The sequence below is a fragment of the Dendronephthya gigantea genome, unplaced genomic scaffold (assembly GCF_004324835.1).
Source record: "Dendronephthya gigantea isolate DGI-Jeju-01 unplaced genomic scaffold, DenGig_1.0 000455F, whole genome shotgun sequence".
Taxonomy (NCBI): Eukaryota; Metazoa; Cnidaria; class Anthozoa; order Malacalcyonacea; family Nephtheidae; genus Dendronephthya; species Dendronephthya gigantea.
Genome location: NW_021163465.1, coordinates 2,501 through 30,331, shown reverse-complemented (window position 1 = coordinate 30,331; position 27,831 = coordinate 2,501). Strand labels below are relative to the sequence as shown.

The 27,831-nt window shown below is 36.3% G+C and overlaps 2 protein-coding genes and 2 long non-coding RNA genes across 4 annotated transcripts; all 4 read right to left on the bottom strand.

Moving 5' to 3' along the window:
- Positions 1-652: 652 nt before the first annotated feature.
- LOC114543412 lies at positions 653-2,614 on the bottom strand. The gene is made up of 2 exons (XR_003690029.1): positions 2,537-2,614; positions 653-712 (listed from the first exon to the last, which is right to left on the bottom strand). It is a non-coding gene; the product is annotated as an uncharacterized LOC114543412 (long non-coding RNA).
- A 29-nt stretch (positions 2,615-2,643) lies between these two features.
- On the bottom strand, positions 2,644-5,739 carry LOC114543414. The gene is made up of 4 exons (XR_003690030.1): positions 5,715-5,739; positions 4,102-4,146; positions 3,913-3,957; positions 2,644-3,743 (listed from the first exon to the last, which is right to left on the bottom strand). It is a non-coding gene; the product is annotated as an uncharacterized LOC114543414 (long non-coding RNA).
- Positions 5,740-16,127: 10,388 nt separating this feature from the next.
- Positions 16,128-24,785, bottom strand: LOC114543415. Its single transcript, XM_028562401.1, has 3 exons — positions 24,753-24,785; positions 24,516-24,606; positions 16,128-16,696 (listed from the first exon to the last, which is right to left on the bottom strand). The coding sequence occupies exons 1-3, from the start codon at positions 24,783-24,785 to the stop codon at positions 16,467-16,469; spliced, it is 354 nt and encodes a 117-aa protein (XP_028418202.1). The 3' UTR covers positions 16,128-16,466.
- LOC114543413 lies at positions 24,580-25,722 on the bottom strand. Its single transcript, XM_028562400.1, has 2 exons — positions 25,254-25,722; positions 24,580-24,958 (listed from the first exon to the last, which is right to left on the bottom strand). The coding sequence occupies exons 1-2, from the start codon at positions 25,689-25,691 to the stop codon at positions 24,785-24,787; spliced, it is 612 nt and encodes a 203-aa protein (XP_028418201.1). The 5' UTR covers positions 25,692-25,722; the 3' UTR covers positions 24,580-24,784.
- Between the last annotated feature and the right edge of the window lie 2,109 nt (positions 25,723-27,831).

Genomic DNA, 27,831 nt, shown 5'->3' with positions numbered 1-27,831 from the left:
AATGGTAAGTTATGCGCAAGCGCAAAATTTGAACGAGTGGAGAGTGAAAATCTACAAGTTTTGAAATGTCATAAACAGGTAAGTTTCTATCGCAACTATCGCGCAACTCTGGTTTAATTAATTAAAGTAATCAACACACAAAGATTACATTCACGACCGAATGTTTCGACACTCCGGTCCTGTGTCTACTTCTGGGGTGATTACTTTCATTATAATTAATCTGAGTAGCGATAATTGCGATGAATTATATACCTGGTTGCCGTGAACTTATTAACTTCAATTCGTTCGGTAATTAAGTTTCCTTTTAGCTAGAAAATGATGCATTTTTGTATAATAAGCTTGTTCATCCACGGGATAGTTGACTATAATGATAGGGCTTTTAAAACAAAGATAATTTGAATTTTAATGTAAATGTCGCTTGAAAATCAAAGCTTTTAGAGTCTACGGTATAAATATTCTACGGCATAGATAAAGGGCATTTGATTTTCAGTACTTGATTACTCACCAGCATTACAAACTGACAATGCCAGAAAGAAGCACTGTAATAGCAACAAGTTTTCGCGGACGTTTATGCTCAGATCCATCTATTCAGCCAAGCTATAGTTCGTCCAATCAGACTACGTAGTTCGAATGATTTTTAAAGTGTGTTTTTTTGTCTTGGAAATGTATTGGAATTACAATTATCTAACTTCTCAGCGTATAGAAATCCAGTCTAAGAAAGAGAATGAAGCGTTCTATTATGGCACCAAGACCAAGGAAAATTCCAAACTGTTCAAACATTTTAGGCAAGAATGTGAAGAGTAAGAGATCTTTGGTAATAGCTTTACGTACATACCTAACCTAATAAACAAAAACTTTTTCGGTCAGTTGACGCCAGCCTTTATTACTATATCACACAATTATATAATTAATTAATTAATTGCTGATTAATTAATTCGTTCCTTCAACCATTAAAGGTGTGTTGCACTGATAAAGTCCACGACCGAAAGCTTTGTGGAGACAAGCACACATGTTGGCGCGGTGTTCCTATACTGACTGATCCTTAATATCATTTACCAACTATGAAAAGAACAATACCTTGCTGCCAAGCCTACTAGCCGTAATAATTGCATGCCATAAAAAGACATAGTGCACAGCCAATACTCTAATCCCATCCCACTCGTTGTTCATTGTAATTTATTTGGACGCTCACAAGAAGAGAGATAGATCTAGGAACTAGCGCTTTTTTATCTTACATTATTCGTGCAATACTCAGATAAGCTGATATCTTTGAGAAAAACACACATGTAATGTTAGCCAGGCAAAAAGGACACTTTTTTCTCGTCACTTTGAAAGCTGGACGACGTGGTAAGTCAGAACAAATTACTACAGCTCAAACTTGCAATCGTATTGATAGATTTTTATAGATAAATATTCTATGGAAATTAATAGCCAAGAGCGTTGTTATTGAGGTCAGTTTGAATTGGAAATTAGACGCTGTAATGCATTCTGACTTATCCTAAATCCGCCACTGAGGAGTACGTGATCCAGTACTTATCCTCGGTTTGTACGTCCTGACATACAGGGAGTTTGAGGGTTTGTAAACTTCTAGAATGCGGATTTAGGTCTTATATACTTCATCTATTAATAGCTTTGAATAGAACAATAAAAAATTAACATATCGTAGATAAGCTTAACTCATAGTTAGGATAATTTTTCGCTATTCGAGGAATTAATAGTGAAACCAATTGAAAGAACGTTTAAACTTTCTCAATTTGGTTTTGAATGACCGTAATTCGTTATGATTTTGTTGTAGCGATTTTGCAAACACTACTACAACAAGTTTCGGGTATTTTCATAACTTTTCAATTTAAAGCGAATTAAGCTTGCCGTAGATTAACCATTTTGTTAGGTCAATATTGGATGATAGGAAGTATAATATTGCATGATACGAAGTATTAAACACATAAGCGGCAAAACTTACGAATAATATCAGTGGTAGCTGCATAAGGCAGAACATATTAGCTAAGGGAATATACGTAATTTACAACATTTTAAAAAGCGGAAGTGTTCCCGGACGTCGATAAAATATGCGTGTTACAAACGACTGAAATGAGAACATCAGCCTCTGACAAATCAGCACTATTCCATGTGTAGACAGTACCAGACGACGTTTAATTTAATGCAATACAGAAGCGAGCAATTACATGTATTCTGAAACTAGAATTTTGGCATACGTATACGCCATTGTGAATGTCGTGGTAAATTGATTTTAAAAATGTTGTCTCAGCTGAATGTCTCAGTCTTCATAAATGAGTAAAACCCGTGTAGCATACTGATTGCTGTCTACTGGCTTTCCAACTCGAATTCGAAATCATACAGTTAACATCGAATTTATATTACGCGCATTTACGAGAATCATTTACTAGTGGTATTAAATACCACCTACTGCGTTTTACAATTTGTTTTCCCGTTTTGCCGTATAATATGTAACGTTAACTAAAGTGTAATGTAAAGTTACCACACAATATATTACAATAACAACACCTATACTCACCGATTTCGTGACTGTTATGTTGAGATCATAACATGCAACCCAGCAACTATGATTAATTTGCTTTGAAATGTTGTATACAAGGTTTAGGTGCATAATTACATGGCAGAGTAATCATTTATTGTCAAATTGAAGTATACAAGCGTGAGAATACTTGGATTACTTTAATTTTCATTTCAGCGTTCGACACACACATATAAAGGTGTATAAAATTATATACATAACACTGTGCGCCATGCACTTGGGTTTGCGGAACAAGCCACATAACACTCATCTGTGATTTCACCGCGATTTAAGTTCTCTTAAAAAACTTACAGCACTGCTTGATGTCTAAAAAGATTAGACCATACCACAAAGAACAAAAATTGTCTGTTCAGGCACGTCCTTCATATAATTTATATAGCAAAGCAAACCGTGGTGTTCAGGAGAAAATAACCAATGCATGCCCTTGATTAAGTTTTCTCAACAAATATGGTGATAAACTTTTAGTGGTGGATTTATGTACATAATTTTACTCAGAGAGAATTATTATGCCATCATATGGTAAGTTGTTTATTCAAAATCGAATATTCTACTCTGAGTAAATGATTTCCAATTATATGATTTTGTAAACATGAATCCGATTTGTTAGGTTATCTCTGTAGAGTACTGTATACCTAACACTAGAATAGACGGCGGAATAGAGGGAGGTGTTCGGGTAACCCCCAGAAGTGGGAACTTACCCCTACCTCTATCCCTAATCCTTCCCAGCCCAGACTAACATTTATTGAAAATATTTTTACAAAGTAAGAACCACACTAGCAATGTTTTTACTTTGTATATGCTATTCCGCATCTCTAAATGCAAAGTATTTTCCGCCGCCCCTGCTTGCACAGAGAAGCTAGACGAAAATTGTTTCGGAAAATCTAATTGCGGGCAATACCTAGGAGACATTCGACAAGCAAGTGGTGTAATGCGGTATATGCTTCCGCGGAGATTTGTGAATTGAATTTGTAGCATCAAAAGTGAGAAAACATGTATACTTTCGCATTTCAGGAAAAAGTGCTTTCAAATCGCCATTCTCTTGGTTGCGAGGTTTATTACATCTTTCTCAACCAGAATTTGATTTTAGTACAACAAAAAAGTGCGATTATGGTGGAAACGGAGACTCCTGTGATGGCAATACCAACGAAATCCAGCATGGATAATCCCCTCACTCGCTTCTCGTTTCCTTAAGTGGTAAAAACAACATACCGTTAGCTGTTAGTGGAAATATTTTCAATTAATATACGTATTGAGTTTAGTATGTTTTTTACGTCATGGTTTTGTAGAAAAATAGTTGATTGTTCAAAGGTTATTTCGAAGTATAAAATACAACTAAGGCCTGGTATATAAATTACCTGTGGTATTCGTAATGCTTCTCTCCGCCAGGGACTTAAGTGAACCTAAACAAAGGCAAATTGACATACGTAAGCACGAATACTTCCAAATGTTGTACGTCTTAATCTTTCGTGGTGTGACATAATTGGAGTGCGATGGTTGTTTCTCCTGTTAATATTTTCTTTGTCAAAAAAATACGGATAAATTACCGGTGGTATTCGAAATGGTTCTCATCATAGCGTACTCCAGCAGACCTAAACAAAGGCAACGGAGTTTCAATCAGTTTCAGTGCTTGACTATCCTTTGTTTAATTGCCTAGAATTCACATAAAATTACTACAGCAACAAGAACCTAGAAGTTACTTGAAATTTATACTATCCATGCAGCATGTTGCAATTGCCGAAGAAGAAGTTAAGCTCCCCAAAAAAGTAAGGCAAACATTCTTCTAGGATCCTGGAACTTGCACTTAAATTTTAGACATGCACTTAAATTTTAGATGTTTATTTTATGGATGTTTAATAAGGCGGTGTATTTTCGCTTTCAGACGTTGCATGCATAATGGCCTTCAATTTGCCTTTAAAGAGGACGGCTGAGTTATCGTTCCAGTCTACTTCAGTGTTCTTAAAATTACAATGATGCGCATTGCCAGAAATATGGGTCAAAATGGCTGCCATGATTAAGAATGACGTAATTAATGGCGGCAGAAAAGTCTATTAAAATGTATTAGGATTGCAAAAAAATTTGAATTACAAAAATTACGAAGAAGTAAAACCTTAGCTCAAACTCGATACCTATTTAGTATGGATATTACTTTGTTTCTGACCCAAAATTTGTTTAAAATAAATCTGTCTACTTACTTCCACAGCAGCATTTATTTTGGCCTATATATAATGTAGTAATAGCCATACTTTTCCATACAATATAGCGCAAACCATGCCAAATTCTTGTTGATTTGTCCAGAAACCATTGATGGAGAGGGCTAGCTCTAACTCGTTTCGAAAACTCCATATTTCGATGCTTTCAAATTGTTTTTAAAACTTACGACAATATACAGTTAAAGTACTTCCAAAACGTCGTAAATTATGGACAATTTCTAGTGAGGATTCAATAACCTGACAATAACCTGTATAGCTTACCTCAGGGGACCTACGGCAGGTTACCAATCGTCCAGCTTCAAAAATGCCAAGGGTTTTTGAAGAATACTTAATACTTTTTTTTCGGCTTTCTTTTATAAAATTCGTGGTCCAATGTGCTTATATTAGCCAAAACTTTATATGGAACTCTCTTTTTAATATTTCGAGCAGCCATTTTACATGCGTTTGAATAATTACAGTGGATACCCGCTGACCGTATTACGCGGGAGCAAAATGTCCACGATTTCTGGCAATGATTGCTTATCGTTACCACTTGGCTGTGTTATGTTTAAAGTGCTTATATCACTCGTGGGATCTTTATTTGAGAAGAACGTAAAAAGTTAGTTAGTTTAGTGCAATAATTTCGAAGATACAAGCCTCTAAACTACCTGCGGTTCCTGAGTCCCAACCTCCTGGGTTTAAACACGGCTATTTAATTTGAAACTGCTCATTGTTTACAGGAGCCTGGGACTCAGGAACTGCAGGTAGTTTAAAGGCTAGTATCTTGAAAATTATTGCACTAAATGAAAAAACTTTTTTAATATATTAACTAACTTTTTACATTCTTCTCAAATGCATAAAGATTCCACGAGTGATATAGGCACTTTAAATTCAATAAAATATACTCTTACGGACTTTTAAACTTTCGGGAAAAGTTTTATATGGCCTATAAATTCCTCTTTATTTACCTTGATTTAGAGGAGTGCCAAACACGAAATTACACAGTCAGCAGACAAATAAGAATAGATAGATTTCCAGTCTTTTCCGAGATCATCACGCTTTCCGATGCAGGCCTGGAACCCGTTTTGGAGTTTAAATGATCTAGTGATCCTAAAAATTAATGAAGATCAAATTAAAACATAAAAAGTGTGATAATACAAGAATTTGCAGGGAAAAACCCCTAAGAATGACGCCGATTCCCCACTGCGTAATTCCTAACTATAACAGCATATTAATATTTGCATAAGACGAGAGCTTTTAGCTTTTTAGCTCATTTAAATTTTTAGTCAGGGAGAAAATTGTAAAACATTGATTTTTAAACCATGCATCATTACCTGTATCAACCATTTCTATCGCTTTGGTAAATTTTTGCATTCGCTTTTCTTTTTAATTTGCGTACACTCGAATTGAGTTGACTTATTTCTTAAAGTTTAATTAATATGTAGTCTAAACAACAGGTAATCACTCTCGAGCGCCTTTACTGCAGTACATTTATTTAGTGAGCGATTGTGAGGCACATTGTTAGGCAGAGATTGAACACATTGCCAGTTTGATCGAAATAAAGCTACCAAACATTGCATACCCATAACGTTCGCGTGACTTAGAATTCACATATTGCGTGGGAAAAAAATACCGCACTCGAAAATTTACATACATACCTTGTTTCTAAATATGATATCTTGGAAAGCTTTGCTCAAAAGTAACACAGCATGATCATGGATGCATGGGGTTTAATATTCGACGAGAAGGTTGTTAAGAGTCACGGAAATCGACCACGTAATCTTCGCTGTCGCTAAACTAATATGTTCTTGGAGTTAAATAATTTGCATGTTCATTGAAGCCGTACATTCCGTGAATAACAATTTTGAAACAAATCTTATGATTAATTTTAACTCAAAACAAGCTTTCTTTAATGTGGGCGTTTGGTCTAATTTATATTGCACATAAATATTTATCGAGGATTTTATGTTTGACACGCTGGCACATTGTTGATGACGATTGATAATTATTTAGGATTATTAGTTCAGTAATAAATTTCCATAGATTTGTAAAGGTGCATTACTGCTGATTTTACAGAAGCTACATAAAGTATAGACCTTTGCCATAAAGCTGTGCTGCCATGATTCAATTAGCAAGAGACCAAACCCAATGACTATAGGCTATACCGCCCTAGTCAGCCCGACATCGAATCCGATTTTAGACTGATCCCACTTACATCCACTGTAGGTAAAGTCTTGGAGTCATTTTCTTATAACTGGCTTTTACGGTCAGTTACTAGCCTAATTGATGAGCTTCAATTTGGTGCGCTCAAAAGAACCAATTCCACGATGGCGTTAGTATATATGCTTCAGAAGTGCTACAAAGCCATGGATACACCTGGCACTTGCCTTCGAATTATTTTGTACATTAAACTTTTGAAAAGCATTCGTTCGTATTGATTTCAACATTCTTTTACAAAAGCTACGAAATATGGACATTCGTCCTGTCCTTATCAATTGGATTGCCAACTTGGCCCTTTGAGCTTCTTTGCACTAAAACTAAGAAAGTTTGCATATATGCCTTTCGACAAAAGATCCCGCAACCCTCACTCCGCTTACCATTGATGGTTGCAATATCTCCATTGTATCGGAGATTGAATTACTCGATTTAATCATTTCTAACAATCTCGAGTGGGCTCCTCATGTCGACTGCGTCTACAAAAAGCCTGCGAAACGTTTGTATAATCTACGATTATTAAAACGATCTAAAATTGCATCGAAAAAGTTAGTGCAAGTCATCGTGCGTCAGACCGATATTGGAGTTGGAGTACTCGTGCGAAGTATGGCATTATAGTTTGCCTCAATACCTAAACGACTAAATTGAAAAGATCCAACGTCGAGTCTTCCGAATAATCTACCCAGATTGCTCCTGTGATAAAGCAATGGACGGTGCTTGGGTGACAATGCTTCTTATACGAAGAGAGAAGATTTGTAAGAGATTCGTTGAACGAATGCATGTGTATCGATTCAACACACAAATTGCACTCCATTGTTCCACCAAATTATAGTACATCTGACTCTCTTCGGAGTATAGTGATAAACTCTTAATCCCTAAGCGTAGAACTGATAAATTTGCCAACAGTTTTGTAATTGCTGGAAGTAGAGTTTTTAATAATTGTAGCAGTGGATACGCTATTCTTATCATCCAATTGTAACTATATTTTATTGTAGAATAACATTATAATTTTTTTAACCCATGTAATTCAGTCTTTAACTGCGAAATTGGTACTTTTAATAAATCTTAATCTTAGTCATACCCGATTTTCGCTTCTCTGAATAAGCTGATAGAACTCCCGTCAACCTATATAAATTAAATTATGTAAATAACGAATTATTTCTACCACTATTTTCCTCGTCATATCGAAGGAATATGATATATATCACATGCTCATCCAAATATACATTAAATAATGCGTATACCTAATAAATGCACTGATTGGCGACTAAAATAACAAATGAATTCAAAAACGGAACCGAGATATACATGCAGTATACAGAATAAGAAAATGGTTGAAAGAATCAGAAACCAACATCTTAGCAAAGGTAACAGTTAGAATAGAATAGAATAGAATAGAATAGAATAGAATAGAATAGAATAGAATAGAATAGAATAGAATAGAATAGAATAGAATAGAATAGAATAGAATAGAATAGAATAGAATAGAATAGAATAGAATAGAATAGAATAGAATAATAGAATAGAATAGAATAGAAATAGAATAGAATAAATAGAATAGAATAGAATGGAATAGAATGGAATAGAATGGAATAGAATGAAATAGAATGGAATAGAATGGAATAGAATGGAATAGAATGGAATAGAATGGAATAGAATGGAATAGAATGGAATAGAATGGAATAGAATGGAATAGAAGGAATAGAATGGAATAGAAGAATAGAATGGAATAGAATGGAATAGAATGGAATAGAATGGAATAGAATGGAATAGAATGGAATAGAATGGAATAGAATGGAATAGAATGGAATAGAATGGAATAGAATGGAATAGAATGGAATAGAATGGAATAGAATGGAATAGAATGGAATAGAATGGAATAGAATGGAATAGAATGGAATAGAATGGAATAGAATGGAATAGAATGGAATAGAATGGAATAGAATGGAATAGAATGGAATAGAATGGAATAGAATGGAATAGAATGGAATAGAATGGAATAGAATGGAATAGAATGGAATAGAATGGAATAGAATGGAATAGAATGGAATAGAATGGAATAGAATGGAATAGAATGGAATAGAATGGAATAGAATGGAATAGAATGGAATAGAATGGAATAGAATGGAATAGAATGGAATAGAATGGAATAGAATGGAATAGAATGGAATAGAATGGAATAGAATGGAAAGAATGGAATAGAATGGAATAGAATGGAATAGAATGGAATAGAATGGAATAGAATGGAATAGAATGGAATAGAATGGAATAGAATGGAATAGAATGGAATAGAATGGAATAGAATGGAAATAGAATGGAATAGAATGGAATAGAATGGAATAGAATGGAATAGAATGGAATAGAATGGAATAGAATGGAATAGAATGGAATAGAATGGAATAGAATGGAATAGAATGGAATAGAATGGAATAGAATGGAATAGAATGGAATAGAATGGAATAGAATGGAATAGAATGGAATAGAATGGAATAGAATGGAATAGAATGGAATAGAATGGAATAGAATGGAATAGAATGGAATAGAATGGAATAGAATGGAATAGAATGGAATAGAATGGAATAGAATGGAATAGAATGGAATAGAATGGAATAGAATGGAATAGAATGGAATAGAATGGAATAGAATGGAATAGAATGGAATAGAATGGAATAGAATGGAATAGAATGGAATAGAATGGAATAGAATGGAATAGAATGGAATAGAATGGAATAGAATGGAATAGAATGGAATAGAATGGAATAGAATGGAATAGAATGGAATAGAATGGAATAGAATGGAATAGAATGGAATAGAATGGAATAGAATGGAATAGAATGGAATAGAATGGAATAGAATGGAATAGAATGGAATAGAATGGAATAAAGAATGGAATAGAATGGAATAGAATGGAATAGAATGGAATAGAATGGAATAGAATGGAATAGAATGGAATAGAATGGAATAGAATGGAATAGAATGGAATAGAATGGAATAGAATGGAAATGGAATAGAATGGAATAGAATGGAATAGAATGGAATAGAATGGAATAGAATGGAATAGAATGGAATAGAATGGAATAGAATGGAATAGAATGGAATAGAATGGAATAGAATGGAATAGAATGGAATAGAATGGAATAGAATGGAATAGAATGGAATAGAATGGAATAGAATGGAATAGAATGGAATAGAATGGAATAGAATGGAATAGAATGGAATAGAATGGAATAGAATGGAATAGAATGGAATAGAATGGAATAGAATGGAATAGAATGGAATAGAATGGAATAGAATGGAATAGAATGGAATAGAATGGAATAGAATGGAATAGAATGGAATAGAATGGAATAGAATGGAATAAAATGGAATAGAATGGAATAGAATGGAATAGAATAGAATAGAATAATAGAATAGAATAGAATAGAATAGAATAGAATAGAATAGAATAGATAGAATAGAATAGAATAGAATAGAATAGAATAGAATAGAATAGAATAGAATAGAATAGAGAATAGAATAGAATAGAATAGAATAGAATAGAATAGAATAGAATAGAATAGAATGAATAGAATAGAATAGAATAGAATAGAATAGAATAGAATAGAATAGAATAGAATAGAATAGAATAGAATAGAATAGAATAGAATAGAATAGAATAGAATAGAATAGAATAGAATAGAATAGAATAATAGAATAGAAAGAATAGAGGTTTATTCAAATTACTTTGCAGCAAAAGCTGAATTACGTAATGATTACAACCGGTACCTTTGTATTAAAATTAATTATGATACTACTGATATTACTTACATCAAAAAGTTTAAAAAGCAGAATAAAATTCAGTTAAAATCTAAAAGTCAGGTAGACCTAAACCTATTTAATTTTATTATTGAATCTAACTGTTTTGTTCCAACTGTTACCCTATATGCTGTTACAATTCAATCAGCAAAAGGGACTAGACCAAATTGCTAAGCTATACCATCTGATTTGACACACTAGCAAACTGACGAAAGAGACAAGACCCCTGCGCTTAGCAGCCTTAGCTGCCCAAAATCAAGGTAAAAGGCCCTGGGAACGAGGTTGGCCAGTGGGAATTAGAAAAGCATCAAACCCATTGGTTGGCTATGTTGCCCTAATTCCATTAGCAAAGAGACCAGAACCAGCTGCTTGGCTAAGCTGTCATGATTCAATATTTTAATGATTAATCAAAGGGCCAGACACAAAATACTAAAAATTAATCATTTTGCCATGACTGAATTAGCTGAATTCTGATAGGGATCAGACCCAATTGCTAAGTTATGCCACACTGGTTTAATGAGCACCAGAGCCAATCGCAAAGCTTTGCCGCCAGTCGTACGGCCAAACCATAGATATCTACGTGCCAAACCTATGCACTTGTGCAATTAATAATGTTTATGTTTCATTCTCCCAAACTCCCACGTGTGTTTCTATTTAACAATTAGACAACGAGTCCGAGTGGTCTATGAGCGAATAGTCAACGAAGGCGAACCCTGAGTTCACTATTCCCTCATAGACAACGAAGGCGAGTTGTCTAATTGTTTTAGTTTACACCCTGTACCTAGATATATTAATTTCGAGAAAATAATCGATACACCGCAATTACACCGAAAAATAATTTGATTAATTCAATTTTATATAGTCGCGCGAGCGAATTTTCCCAAACGTTCACCATCACGAATAGACAATGGTTGAGTAGCCAATCAGAATGTAAGATTTGTAATAGACAATAGCCGGGTGTATACTAAAACTGTATAGAAACACGGAAAATGTTTTCTGTTTCTTAATTGTGAAATGCACTTCAATAAATCGTGCTGCGCCCATGCTCATAAAGCAGTAGCATGGTCGATAATTGGGGGGGGGCAACATTCGTATATTCATGTTAAGTGACTGTAAAGACAATAAATTCCTAAAGAAATCAATACCGCAAAAAATGAATATATGAATTATCGATGCTGGCTACGCCACCGCTAAAGACCCACCCAATTTCCATACCTTGACATTTTTCCCTATTCTAGTTAGAGAAAAGAGCCACGAATGTGGATGATAGCAGTAGTGCAAAGACCAGACTATTTTAGAGCAACATAATAGCGAGCATAGCAAAACTTTGTTAGCAAATTGAATTTATAGCGAAGCGTACGATTTTATAATTTTCGCCTCGCATACTTGCAAACATTCTGCAAAACTGTATTCGCCTCTAGATGCGATCATTAAGAGGGTTGAAATTCTTTTGTATGCAATGCGTTGACGTAATATTGATGTGGCTTGCAAACGGCTGATTGCCTTTGTTGGTTCTATATTTATATTTAAAATATATTTTTTATTACATTATATGTACCTCTTATAATACCCAAACGTATAGCAGACGTCAGTGAAATCTATTCAATTCATCACAAACTGGTTTTCGTTCCTTGCTAATTAGTGCCTGCAGAAGAAAAGAATAACTTTATCACTTTCGTGAAGTTTTTGAAATCAGAACGAATGTAAAATCTATTATCACATACCTAGTGTAAAAGGTGTGTTCCTATTCAGTGGAACAAGAGAGGATTTCGTTTTAGACCAATCAACAAGTGTGTTTACATTTTCAGTAACCCAATCAGTGTGCATAAATTTTGATTATTCGCCACCATCCAACTCGCTTATGTTGTTGATAGTAAACCTTTTCGTTGTAGACTTGCCTCAATATCTACACTGTAAAGTTCATCTTTGAATTGTCTCGGCAATAATGTACTTTCTTTGACCCATCCATTGACAATACCACGCGATTCGTTTTTCGTGAGTTTTCACGTGTCACTCTGTACACAATGATGCCCGTTATTGAGCTGTTCACTGCGATGCACCATGTCCAGTTCTTACAGCCTGATCACCAGGCATTACATTAATCTATATAAATTGGGTTCTTGTGATATTTTCACTTTCTCCTGTCCCATCACAATTTCCTAACTCGACACAACTCAGTGGTATTAATTTCTTTGCGCATAAATCTTATTAACCATTTTATTATATGCAAGCGTCACTTCCGTTGAAATAGAGCTCACTGATTAGCTCAGAAGAGTTTTCAGCGGTCCATTACTTTCCAGTAATTACTTGCCATTATTATATGGCACGCGGTTTCGTGACTAAAATGGCGTGCGCTGATTGGTTCTTTGCCGGTCTGGAACCCCCAGTATTAGACCGTTGCCGTAGTAACGGTCCAACTCTCATATTTTTGAATAAAAACAAGCTTGCACTTTTATTTTCGACACGAAAAATATCGACGGAGAATGGACGAAGAAGAGCATTATTTGGTACATGTGAATATTATATTTATTCATCTTTGATTTTTGTTTATGATTACTGTATCATTCTTATTTAACGAGTAAAAAACAAAGTTTTGGAAGCCACTTCAGTGCTTGCTTGGCGACTGGCTGGTGAAAGAGCCGGCAAGAATGCTGCAGCGCATTGTATAAATAAATAAACTAAATACTGTATGCCATATAATAAATCCCTTATTAACCGAATACGTTCGGTCCGTACTGGAAAAATATCAGACCTCGGTCTTTTATGTACGGACCTCGCTATCGCTCGGTCTGTACTGTCAAGACCTCGGTCTGATTTTTCTAGTACGGACCTCAAATTCGGTTAATAAGTGGTATGTAATGGACCGCGATCGCCATTACGATCGCCATTCCACAAAGGATGGCTTAGCCGATATTGTAATCGGTGTTGACAACCCGGAAATGCATTTCTTTATGGTGGGCGTTCAAGGTGTTGAGAGAGGACCTGTGGCACGTCTTGGTCCAGTTGGTTGGTCTTGTATTTGGCCTACTGGTAATAAACCTCGATCAGTTCCCAGATCCCAGATCGGTCCAGCCTTTTTTGAGTAACAAAACAACGGTTGGGACAGTCGTGATATCGGTTGTTGTGATTTAGATCGTACCCTAAAGAGTTTCTGGGAAGTTGAAGTTTCTGGCGTTGGATTTTCAGCAATACAAATTATGACAGAAGAAGAGAGCTGCTCTGGAGAAGGGTCGACGAGATCCACGCGGGCCCGAAACTCCAGCAAGATTTGTTTGACGTGCTATTGAGGTTTCGGCGCAACCCTGTAGCGGTGGCCAGTGATATTAAGGAAATGTATCAGCAGATCGTTATCGAGGAACGAGATCATCCGTACTACCGAATGCTATGGAGGGACCTGAGACCAGAACAAGACCCTGAAAAGTATGAATTCAGGAGTGTGGTGTTTAGGAAGAACTGCGCGCTAATGGAAGCACGATTTGTGGCGCAGAAAAATGCAAGAAAATAGCAGGAGAAGTATCCCCTGGCTGCAGAAACCGTTCTGAGGTCCACATACATGGACGATTCTCTGGACAGCGCTAAAGATGATGACGTCTTCTCCGATTCGCGACGTCTGTTAAGAAGAAGGAAGTTGTGATGTTAGTGGATGCATCGAGGAGACGGATGGCGCAGTCAGTTACCTCCGTAATGAGTATGAAAATGGTCAAATCACTTGCCGCATGAGCGCAGCAAAGTCGAAGGTCTCTCCCGGCACTCAATGCAACAACGACGCCAAGGCTCAAGCTTATTGCGCTGTCTTGGATTTGAGATTGGCGCAATCGCTCCATAAAGTCCTATGCCTCTCGATCCAAGAAGCGAGCTTCTATTTCGACAGCGAGGACGTGCTTTTGTGGATCCGGGGCAGAGGTAGAGATTTTAGGTCGTTTGTCGCAAATCGTGTGAGCGAAATCCAGAGCAGCACCAGCCCGTCCCAGTGATAACACGTTAAGACTGCCTGCACTCAAGGAGTTAGTCCGGTTCAACTGGCTGAAGATATGACTTGTTGGGAAGGTCCGGAATGGTTGAAGCAAAACAATGAGCACTTTCCAAAGGGGAAGCTGGAACATCAGCCTCGCAGCCCACCAAATCTGAAGCCCTCAAAGGTCAGCACTTCGTTCGCGACCGAAGTCCTCTGTACCACCGAAAGCGAAGACCGAAGGGCCAGTGACAGCTGAATGAAGAATGACACCAGAACGTTTCTCGGACTTGTCCAGATTGGTGCGGGTTCGCACGTGGGTAAGACTAGTGATTTTTAATATGCGTAACCCGAAAAAAGGCGAGGGGGTCCAGAGCTTACCGTCGATAAGCTTACTATCCAGCCGCCCAGAATTTGCTGAGCAATTATCCTATGATGCCAGGTTTCCGGTTATCCTTCCGAGGAGTAGTTGGGTTGCGAAATTGGTTGTAAAAGATTATCACGAGCGGGCCAACCATACATGTGGAGTGAATTTCACTTACTCAGATATCTCAAAAACACTGGATCAGCGCTGGTAGCGAAGAGATTCGCAAATGGAAAAAGCAATGCAACGGGGATAAACACCGGCAGAACCAGCCAGCTAGACCTTATTATTTAATTCGTTTGATTCTTCGTTCCTTACACGGCCGTAACGTAGGTTGGGAATATTCATACATTCATCTTACACCCGACTACTTTCTTTTGTACGCTATTGTTCCTGCAGTAGACAAACATGAATATAATTATGAATACGCCCCAATTAAGCGCTCTAGCTACGGCCTGACTTGCTTAGTCCATCAATTAAGTGTGTTGCACGAATGAGATCCTGACCGAAGGCTTTCGTTCCCACTGACGCATTATTAATATACTTATCATTAATCTACTTCACTGTGAAAAGGAAAATACTTTGGAACCAAGCCTTAAAATTATTAATGCATACCATAAACCTTTATAGCGGGTAGGCAGTATTCTGTTGCTCATCGTAATTTACTTGGATGGTCACAAATAGAGAGGGAACCAGCGTTTTTTTCTCATCTTACCTTATTCTTACCATATTCGTTCAGATAAAGCTCGTATCTCTCAGGAGGGCAGAGCAATGTTAGCCGTGAAAAAAGGACACGTTTTCTCGTTACTTTGAAAGCTGTGGGACCGGTGGCGGACCCAGGGTAAGTCAGATTAAATTACTACACCTGTAACTTGCAATCGTACTGGTAATTTTTTATCTAATCATATTGTATTGAAACTAATAACCATGCAATAGCCTTGTTATTAAGGACAGTTGAACTGGACTTCTCGTTCCTTGTTTATGAAATCGTGCATATAAAACCGGATAACGTACATACAGAGTGCTAAAATCCTTAAAAATATAAGAGATGTGTAAAAAATTAATGGCCACCACGCAATCATGAGGGTTTACTCGAATTTACATCGATTTCTATTTTATCTTCAGAATTCTATTTTTCATATCTTAAGAACGTAATTTAAACACCTGGAAATATTTTTAACAGATTACAGTAGCGGATCTGGGGGTGATCAGAATAAATTATTACAGCTTGAAATCGCAATCGCTTAAAATCCTAATAGATTTTTATTTAAAAATATCCTTTTCATTTTAAAAATATTAAGGTGTTTTGAATTCAAAATTTAGCTGTGTAATTTATTCTGACTACCCCCAGATCCGCCAGCGGCATATTATCAGTGCAAATGCTCCGCATCAACTTCACTTTATTTCTCGATCATCATCACTAACTTCTTCCTCCCGTGGGACCTCCTGGTAACTATGAACATCTTTAGCACAGAAGATATAAATAGTAAACACCGCCATCCAAGCCACAGTGACAACAGAGAAACCACAGAAACTTAATCTTGTACCAAATTCTTCAAAACAGATTCCAAAAACTGCGGAGCCAAGTTCCTTGCCAATTCCATGAAAAGTTAGGTTCACCACACCTGGAACAAAGTAATTTTTTTTATGTAACCCTCTTCCCCATTAAAGATTAAATAAATATATATTTTTTTTTTCTAAATTAAAGAAATGTATTCCTCAAAGTGCAGCTTCGTTCCAGGATGAAGAGGAAAATAGACAATTTACAGCAGTGATACCGGAGGGAGCCCGATCAATGCGATTGTCAATGCGGGTACCGCATACTATCTTGGGTGGCAACTCTCTCAAAAAATATAATGCATACATTAATACCATCGCTTGAAACACAAAAATTACGCTAGCTTCCTGACAAAAAACTAGTTACAAAACACCTTGGATATATTTCATAAATTTATCTGTCATTTTTAGACTTGAAAACAATTTAGGAATGCTTAAATTTTGCAAATAAAAAGTGTATTTCGATAAAAATACACATGATCAATTGACAGATAAATTTAGTAAATATATCCAAAGTGTTTTGTATCCAGTTTTTTTTAGGAACCTAGCGTAATTTTTGTGTTTCAAGCGATGGTATTAGTGTATGCATTATTTTTTGTGAGAGGGTTGCCAGACTTAGGATAATCCCCGAGCCGGTGCGGAGCACCGTGCGAGGGTACTATAAATCCGCTCGGATATTTACACCCACGATGTGCAAATACGAAATCAAAGTCGTCCGCCATTATGCAATGGACCTCACGCCATGGACGGTCTTCTACGTTATGCGCATGCGCCAGTGTGAACTACTAAGCTCTTGATTGGTCGAGACAAAAATTTGTATTTTCAAACTGTCATTTAGCAAAATTTTGATGAAATTTATAAATTTATATTTTTATAAATGTGGAAAATATGTATTTTTACTAAATTAGGGGGAAACTCGAATGAGGTCAGGACTTTTCACGGTTTAACAAATAACAAGACCAAATTTTCCACCGAATTCACCGCGTAAAACGTAATAAATCGGATTTTACCCTTGGTAATAGGGAGCTTTAGCAGTGACTACGACCACAGATTAGCTATATACAGATATGAAACTGACGCCAAATCGAGTCACGTCGTTTTTTGCCCAATGTGCGCATGTGTAACTTGCTTGGCAAGTGTCATGTTGAAATGTAATGAGTAAATCGATAGAAAAATCAAATTTTTGACAAACAAATGCTGATTTAAACAAATCCTTTAGGGCGATGTCCCATTTCGCTTAAAATTTCTAAAAAGATAGATAAAGTGGATCTTCTGAGCTAAGAACTGGTTTATGAAATTATTTGATGCTGGCAAAAACTGGAAAAATATAGCTGAAGAGTGCAGGGCTTGCCGTATGGAAAGCTGTGCAATAAATTTACTGGCTGAGCTATTTTTGAGTTTAGAAAACATGTAATACATGCTTTAGATACAATATATCTCCAGAAGATAAAACGAAATGAATTAACAAATATCTAAGAATAATAGAAATGTGAAAACGAAATAATAAGAGTTTAAGGTGGCTACCTACAATTTTTTAAAATATTGAAAACTTGTGGTTTTGATTTAGAATTTTAGCACGAGATTTCTTGCTAAGGATGACGTCATTAGCGAAGGACACATATACCGACACTGTTTAAAAATTTATTCCAGAAATAAGCATAGGTAGCGAGAATTTTTAAAAAAGAAATTTTTCGTCTTAAAAACGGCGTTTTACTCATTAAATTCCCTCATGAGACTTGCCAAGCTCGCCGGAAGTCATCACGCGCTGGCTGCGCTTGGGACACAAAACAATGAGCAAAACACAGAAGTTTCATTTCTGTATATAGCTAATCTGTTTTACGAGTACGGCTACGCGTACGAGTAATACATTCGTCAATCTCGCGCGTTGTTTGCCTACGCCATCAGCCAAAACTCCAATCGCCATCAACAAAGTCGTTGGGCTTTTGATTACGAAATTTATCAAAAAACTATTACTAACAGAGGTAGCTGACAAGAGCAAGCGTGGTTAATGTGTATATATGATGGTAATGCCGAGAATAGATTTATGCACAGCAGAATCGAACAGGGGCGGATCTAGCGAATTTCCTGACCGATGCATCTTTCATGGATAATGTCAAAGGCCCACTAGCGGGCCGGAGACATCTATCCCGGGAAATTTTAAGCCTAGGAATGCGAGACTCGAAAACGCGATTCCCTGCATTTAATTTGGCTGACTAGTTTCAAACATAGACATTCAAACATAGAAACCAACTCATGCATTCAAAGATTCATGACAAAACTACGTCCTAGCTTTTAAACATAAAGAGGTACTTCATAATACAATTTCAGGAGTTCATTTTAGAATCTTGCATAAACTGCAGTTTAGACATTGTAAAATCTTGAATTAAATAGTTGTTTGCAAAAGTAGTTGAAAGTCGAAAGTCAATACCAATTATCAAAATATTCAAATAATTTTTTCCATAAAGCTCAGAAGAAATAGGGCCTTTAATTATTCAACAAGAGTTGCACTAATTTCATTATTCAAAAAAGTATTTGAAAAATTTGAAAAAATTGATGTTTTGAAATAAGAGAGATCGAGTTATTGATCAATCTTAATAATGTTTATCAATATTTTTGTGAGTAGTACAAAGCTAGTTATTTAAATTTTAATTAAAAATATTGACAAAGTATTGTCTCCCTTTAGAAATAAAATATTTCCAAAACAACTAGGAAGGAACCACTTTTTAGAGCTTGCAAACTTTAGGCAAATATTCAAGTGTTTATGTCTTATTAATTGACTTTTTAGTTTTAGTCTGACAAACACTGATTGGGGCAGTGGGGCTAATTATGTTAATTTAATCAGCAAAGCTGGTGTAAATAATCTTTCTAATATAGAAGATATGCCAAGACTATGTAGTATCCTGCCTGGCCAAATCTTAAAAGCAAGGTCGATCTATTTATAAATGAGGTTGTATGCATGCAATCCTATAGTTTTGTTGTTCAAGAGTTACAACAATGAATACATCAATGAGTAATAAAAATATTCTTCACAATCAATTACTAGTGTATGTACTATGTACAGGCATTTAGGATTCCCATATTGTTGCAAAAGTTATTTCATCCCAAATAACTTTTATATTAATTATCCCAAGAATCTTAAAACTAAAGCAATGCAGTCCATTTGACTTACAGCAATAGTTGAGACTTGAGTTAATTTGAACTATATTAGGCAATTTAGTTATTTATAGACTAGCTGTGATTCACCAGTCTTTGGTGACCAAAACAGCCATGAGCAACCATAGCTAGAAGTTAAGGAATTTACACTGTCTAATTACCTGTATGGTAATTGGTAATGACCTAAACTGGACATCATTGATCATTCATTCCTAATAATTTTTGTGGCTGTTGTGTAGCATTATTAAACCAGAAAACAACTTAATTGTAATACCTCAAACTTGTCGTATTATCTTGACATCAGCTACACAAGTTACCTTATTTCGCACGCATAGTAATGGTGTAAGGTATAAATTATATACTGTGATTTCCATCATTAATAAAATAATGTAAATCACAGTTTATAATTTATACCTAGTCTAGTGACTCAAAGTCACTAGTGGTATAGTGGTCATAATAATAAGTGGTCATAGTAAGGTCTAGTGGTCATAATAATATGACCATTATTGGCATTTATTCAAAAATTGCTCTTATAACATAAGCTTTATATTAAACCTAAGCAACTTTAAATTTATACGCAATATCAACGAACTGGAGAACTGGCCAGAACCATTGAATATTCGAGAATAGAGATTATATTATTGACCCCAGGGGCATGTAGTCATTTCTTTATTTTGAAAAATTATGCGAGTACGTTACCGTTTGACCTCAAACTTTATTTTTCTTTCAATTTGAATAATGCCCTTATTTGCTGTTGTAATCATGACTTCGATAATGCGTGGGAGAGCAAATTCCATTATGCCAAAGCGATTTAGCGAAAGCTGTACGTCACAGTAGAATCTAAAACGAGGCTTGAAGCGAAAAGGTAGCAAAAAGCCCGCAATCTGCACGAGTGCATCGGTCGGCGGATTCAAATCTACCCTCAAAACAATGGAAACGTTTACGTCACGGTAGATTTCACGCGGAAAAGGACTCGGGACCGGTGCACTCACAGGTGCACAAATTTCCAAATCTACTCTCAAACAATGGCAATGTGACGTAACAGTAGATTTCACGCGGAAAAGGACTCGGGACCGGTGCACTTAATTCACATCAGTGATTCACATGTGCTACTGTGTATTACGTAATGAAAAGTTATTTATATCCATGTTTAAGCCATTTTTGTCGCGAAATTATTCACGACGACTTGTCGAAAAACAAAAGAAAGTGCGAAATCATGTTTTGATCGCAAATATCGATAACTTGGCAATAATAATGAATTTAAATCGCTGGTTTGAAGTGATTAAAAATAGGTACGCAATGCGTACATGTGGGTAGCCTGTAAAACATTATTAACTGCGATAAAGCTGCTATAGTGGCAAGTAAATATCAACTGATGCAATAAAATATTATTTTCTAGTCTTATGTTCTAATGCCATAAACAAGGGATTAAACACCCTATAGTTAGCTAGTTGAATACAGTTATAACAAAGTCAATTTAGTACACAAGCTATATATTATAATATTTTATTGTATTAAATACATTTTAGACAGATCAAAACATACATAAGTATTTTTACAAGAGATAGGAAATGAAATTTTTTAAGTAGAATAGGTGAAGAGAACAAAAAAGAGAGTAAGGTTCCGGGATGGTGGCACACATCATCTGATAACATAAAGCTTAGTTAAGAAGGAGAAAAAGGATTCAGACTTTTTCAAATGATCATCGTTTTGATGTCCTTTGATTATCAGCATGTCTTTGTTACATACAAGATGGGTTATTTTGTTGATAAATCAATGTTATAGTTATGTTAATATTCAATAAAGGTTAAATGTTATTGTTCCAGTAAGATTATACCACTTGTTTTCCAAAGTTTATTGGCAATATGTTCACCATTATAACTGAAGATGATAGTATGATTTCATTGATCCAGTAATTTCATTGATACAGATGGTTTGCAATGTTGATTACAGATAACTTATCAGCATCAATTAGCTGGACATAATAGCACCAGTTCGTAGGTCGAAAAAATCTGTGTGGCTTTTTCCAAGTTTAAATTTATCAGTTGACAATATCTTATCACTGTGCTAATCAGTCCGACAATTAGTTAACATTGAATGCCATCATTCATCATTGATATAAATGTGTAAAAATTGTTTCAAACATATCAGCATAACAATTTCAAAGGGCTCATCTATGTATCTGAACAATATTTGAAAGATTTTTCTTCAGTTGAAATGCACTTGTGTTAAAAGTTTTGTTTTTTAAAAAAATATGTTTTGTTTATAGTTATGTTCAAATAAATGCTTCTTTTTAAACTCCAAAGCATTTGGTTTAATAGCTGCATGTCCACAAGCAAGAAATTGACAAGTGAAATATTGCATAGTATAATTTATAAAAAAGGGCAACTTGTTACTACTATTTGCCAAATTATAAGGTAATATATTTGGTTTAATAGCTGCATGTCCACAACCAAGAAATTGACAAGTGAAATAGTGCATTTTAATTTATAAAACAGGGCAACTTGTTACTACCATTTGCCAAATAAGGTAATGTTTTATTTATTTTCTATTAGTGTAACTTTGTAGTTGTAGATTCAACGCTCACCGATCACCGCTTTTTCGTCTTTAAAGTACTCGCCTTCGCTTTAAAATTTGACAAACGTATTAACGTGACTTCGATTGCTTCCGTCCTTCGAAAACAACGAAATTTTCCGGAAGTAGAAGAACCACCGTTCGTCATCTTTCGTATATCCGACGATTACCGAAGATGTGGCACCCACACACACACACACAAACATCCGGACACTTTTTCGACTACATAGTGGTTAGCCGCGCATGCGCAGGCTACCCACAAAAACTCTGAGTTTATTCAAGGAGAGGTGTGATCACATTAGTTAGCTATCAGGTATTTTTATATGTGTATAATCTATACAAATATATTATATCTGACCAAATTTCAATATCACAATTTTGACCGATGCATCTGCGTCCGTTGCACCGGTCTAGATCCGCCCCTGGAATCGAATGATGAAATAAAAATCGTATTTCACTCGGTAAATTAATCTCATTACGATGTTTATCACGTGTGAAAAAATGCCATGCACGGCTTTTGATTGGACGTACGATATTCTTCACACGTGGGGAATGTCATTTTGCCGGAAATTTTTTTACATTTTCTTTCAAGATGGCGTCGAAATAAAATTATGGAGTGAGATTGAAAACATAATCCTCATATTCAAGATCTTTTCACATTCAGCAAATCCTCAAATCTTTCGGACAGAATATCTAACTTCTTTTGATCAATTTTATAAAGAAACTGAACGGTAATAAATATGTTTTGATGCATAAAATTTTGATTAATGTTGCATGCTCGCTGTGTTTTTTAAAGCGTGCCGTTGTCAAATTGATCTCTATACACATTTATAATAAACAAATTACTTGATGGTTGGCTCGTTTGTACGATTTTTATAATGAAAAGCTCGTTGTGAAGGATCGCAACGAGGATCGCATCGGGCTATCTTTAAAAGGGGGAACGGGAAATCGGGGAATCGGGGAATGGGGGAATCGGGGAATCGGGGAATCGGGGAATGGGGAAATCGGGGAATCGGGGAATGGAGGAATTGGGAAATCACGATTCTATGTCTAAATCGTGATATTTCATTATTATTATTAAATACTTTTTACAAACAATAGCCTTTCAGCTTATTAATTCGGCTGCTTTTAAATGGGTTGTTTTCTAACGAAATAATACTATGACTAATACCCACACTTTTCTTTTTGTGAGCTTGCTCCTTCCGTCTCCACACAGAGCAGAGGGTTATTCGTGAGGTTATTTGTGAAGTTATTCAAATTTGTTCTAAATATCTGGAAGACCTTCAGTTCTAGCATGCATTAATTAAGAATAAGCCATGGAACGGGAAAGCAAACCAGTCGTATTAAAGGCTATGTAGCCTAGGCTTGGAAGTTGGAACCACCCTATTGATGGTGCTGCAAAAGGCCACCTGGTACAATTTAACTGTGAAAAGAACTATTTTGCAGTGTGTAAACACCATCAATGTCTACTCAAATCAAAGTTCGCTAGTTCAGTTCTAGTTTACAAGCAGATTCAGCTTTATTCAAACGGCTTTTTATCCCCTCTGAGAACCGCTTTTCAGGCTATTCTTATCCTTTATCGCGTTTTTTATCTCAATGAGTCGCATTTTTCCTTTATCTCATTTTCAGTTTCCCCGATTCCCCGATTCCCCTATTCCCCGATTCCCCGATTCCCCCATTCCCCGATTCCCCGATTCCCCCATTCCCCGATTCCCCTATTTCCCGATTCCCCCCTTCCCCGATTCCCCGATTTCCCCATTCCCCGAATCCCCGATTCCCCGTTCCCCCTTTTAAAGATAGCCGATCGCATCGTACGCACTCGCCAACCATAAAGTAATCTCCATATATGCACCCAAATTAAGCTTCCACCTCCTTAAAAAATATTAACATAAAAATTGCATATCAATTTTTCCTCTAGAATAAGAACATTAAATTTGCTTGCCTAAACCACAAAATTGACATTAATAGAATTTAGCTCATCATGAAAAAAAGCAGGCGATGCCTTTCATTCTGCTTCTTGAAAAGTGAATCCTAGGCATGCTTCACCCGGAAATAATCGGGGAAATAACCGCGAGCATAAACCATGCAGCATCCGTTCAATTTTGCCCCAAAATAATACCATACATGGCGTATAAAAATCACTGATAGGATTCTGCTCACCTTGAAAAAAAGCAGACGATGCCTTTGATCCCGCTTTTGAAAAGTGAATTACCAAAGCGCATAAGTTAGGACAAACGAAACAGACTGAAAACTATCGAGGAATATCACCAGCCAAGCATTTTCAGTAAACGCTAGACCAGCAAACGAGGCGGCAAATAGAAACAGTGAAATTGCTATGACATACAATTCGCCAAGTTTTCCAATGATAACACGGGATATGATGTACCAAACACCAACTAGAAGCCGTCTGAGTAAACCACCAACTGCCATTACAACCGGCGTGCCGCCCAAGTGCCGCATGTACCAAAATTCCCAACGCAATTGAAACGCAGTACAGAAACCTGCATGCGCGCAAATGAACAGGACAAGAATATAATGAGGTTTTGACAAGACCGACTTGACTTCTTCATAATCCACCACCCGTTTTTCAAGATACTCGTATTCTAACCAAGGCAAAGAAATTAAAGTCATACACTGTACCGCAGCCGCGTAGAAAAAAACAACGTAATAACTTGGGACTTCTTTCCCGCAGACCAAATGGGGTATGTGGCCTGCCAACGTTCCAACAATGAAGAGCGAAATTCCGGCGCCAATTTCACCCCAAAATGCATAAAATCCAAATTTTGATTTATCTTGCTTAACATGTGTCACAGCGGCGACAGTAATTAATGTAACAGAAAGTCGTTTAACCAGTTCGAAAAAACCACGCAAGAAAAGTATAATCAAAAAGAATTTTACCATATCGCCGTCGTATTTCGTCTCGCTATTCCCCAAAGGATTTTCGACATTTTTTTCAGCAGATGATGCGTTCATTACAGAATTATGAACAATACTGGAGTTTCCGAATGATTCTGTGATATTTCCCGATGATGATTCTTCGCAGGTTAAATCAGGCGCTTTCGGTGCCAGAAACAGCAAGGTGCTGGGAATCGACAAAAGGATACATATAAGCAGCAGGTGCTTCCTCATGCGAAATTTGTCAGACAAATATCCTGCGATCGGTATTCCTATCACTTGAGTGACGAAACCAAGCACAGGGACCAAACCGACATAAGTTGTGCTGTATCCTAATTGTGCCATGAATAAGGGCATGTATTCAGCGATCGTTGCCACACATGAACGAAACATAAAAAAAGCAAAACTAACGGCAACCCCTGTGGTAGTGAGCGAAAACATTTTTTACAGCCAATTCTTGGGTAAGCCACATACAAGCTAAAAATATAAAACATAATGATTGCATGAGCTACTGCCAATACGATTTGAAAGAGTGGAAGGTGCCGGTGTGATGAGGACAGCGGGATTTCGAGCCTGATCGAGTATGGGCCAGTAAATAATGGCATTAAACCAGTAGTAATCAAAGATTAGGCAAGTGCGTTCGATTTTTTATTACCAAATGATGCTTGTGCTGTAAATTTTTTATGAACTTTTTCTTGCTAATGCACGGCAAAATATAATTATATAACTGTAGTCTCGTGCAGAATTGGCAGTGAAAATGAATATAGGAATAAACGAGACAACTACAAGGCTATAGGTTGACAAACATTGAAAAAAAATTCCCTGATGCCTAGTTTCCATTCAGTCGTTAGCTGTCGTTATATGTCTTTCCGTGTCTTTGGAATAATCGTGAACTTCTGATAACGACTGAGAGAAACAGAAAAACGACAGTGTCCAGGGGCGGATCTGGCCGAAAATCTGACTGTATCACAGACTAGGTCTCGCATAACTAGGGGGGTCCGGGGGCATGCTCCCCCGGAAAATTTTTGAAACTGGAAGCCCGGAGATGCTATTTCCCGCGATTTGAGCGTACTTTTCCAGATATATTTTTTACCAAAATTTTCGGCTTTTCTTAGCAAAGCACATTTTTCCCGGCTTTAAAATGCGTACTAAAAAAATTGATGATTATGATTTATATTCTTATCAAATTGATAAATTTGGAAGTTGCAGTAAATTAAAGGTAGTTCTACTCCCAGCAGTCAGTGACTAGACTTATATAATGTTAAGGTTATTCATGGGGCAAAGTGGTATCATATTTCCCATTGTGGGCATTTCATATTTCACAGTCAAAATTTTAGAGCAAACTCCGTTTCATAAACTCATAGCTATTAAAACTAGATGGACAAAGCTTAGGAAATGATTCAGGCAAACTTCTAACGACAGTAACGACTTTAGTACTATTTCTATTAGCAGATCAACCTTAAGAAAATATTAATAATAGCGGTTTTAATATAAACACGTGCATTGATCCGAACGCGATGCTATTATTGTATACAAATCAGACTGGGTATTAGTTTAGCCAGATTTTCCACTCATGATGCAAATTAACTTCACAAAATCATTACAACGAATAAGATATTAATATATTCACAAAACTTTGTAGTTACCTGACGGGATAATGGTTATGAGAGCGCAATCGCTGGCTTTTGGGAAACTGTAGCTCCGCAAATTGACATGTATATATCTCGCGATTTATTCCCCTCTTTGAGCAGCAGAAAAATAATTTCGCATGAATGTCTGATATTCGTTACCTCTTCGACCTTCTCAGCCAAAGAATTTCGCTAATTGAGCGCACAGTTCAACTTGTCTAACAGAGCGCGTGATGCCATGATAGCCAGATAAACTGCGTATAGACTTAGTTTGCTTGTAATGAGACTTGCGCCTTTTGCGTGGAATGTTGGTCATCGTTCAAATAGAGCAATGTAGCTGACTCAGCATCTGACTGTATCAAACTGTATCAGTGATCGCGATTCTGATTGGTTTGATACAGTCGAACGGTCTAAATATAGCTTATACCCCCCCGCTGACTGTATCAAAAATGTTCTATTTTTATCTCAACTGCTACGACAATGTCTTTCTGAGTTATGTTATTGAGTTGAACGGAGAAGCAAACTCCCAAAAAGCGGGCTTGTTAGCAGGTAGAAGTGAACCGTTGCTGGCGAATGCGAAATGCCAAAAATTGCTCCGTAACCGCTTGTCAGCTTGTGAAGCGAAAAAACGATTTCCAAATGATGTAAAATGATGAAATAAAAGCATTTATGATTATAGTTATTTTCGGCAAAATCTGACTGTATTATTTGATACAGTTGATATAGTCTAGATCCGCCCCTGGTGTCACTCGGATAATCGGGATAGATCAAATCCTATCTCAACGACATAAAAAGAAAGGAAACGACATGATTCTTCTCATAATTCGTTATCGGTCTTTTACGATTATTGCAAAGACATGGAAAGACATGTAACGACAGCTCAACGACTGAATAGAAACTAGGCATTATGAAAATCTGAAAGATGCGAAATTCGGGGCTTGACTGGATGCGAC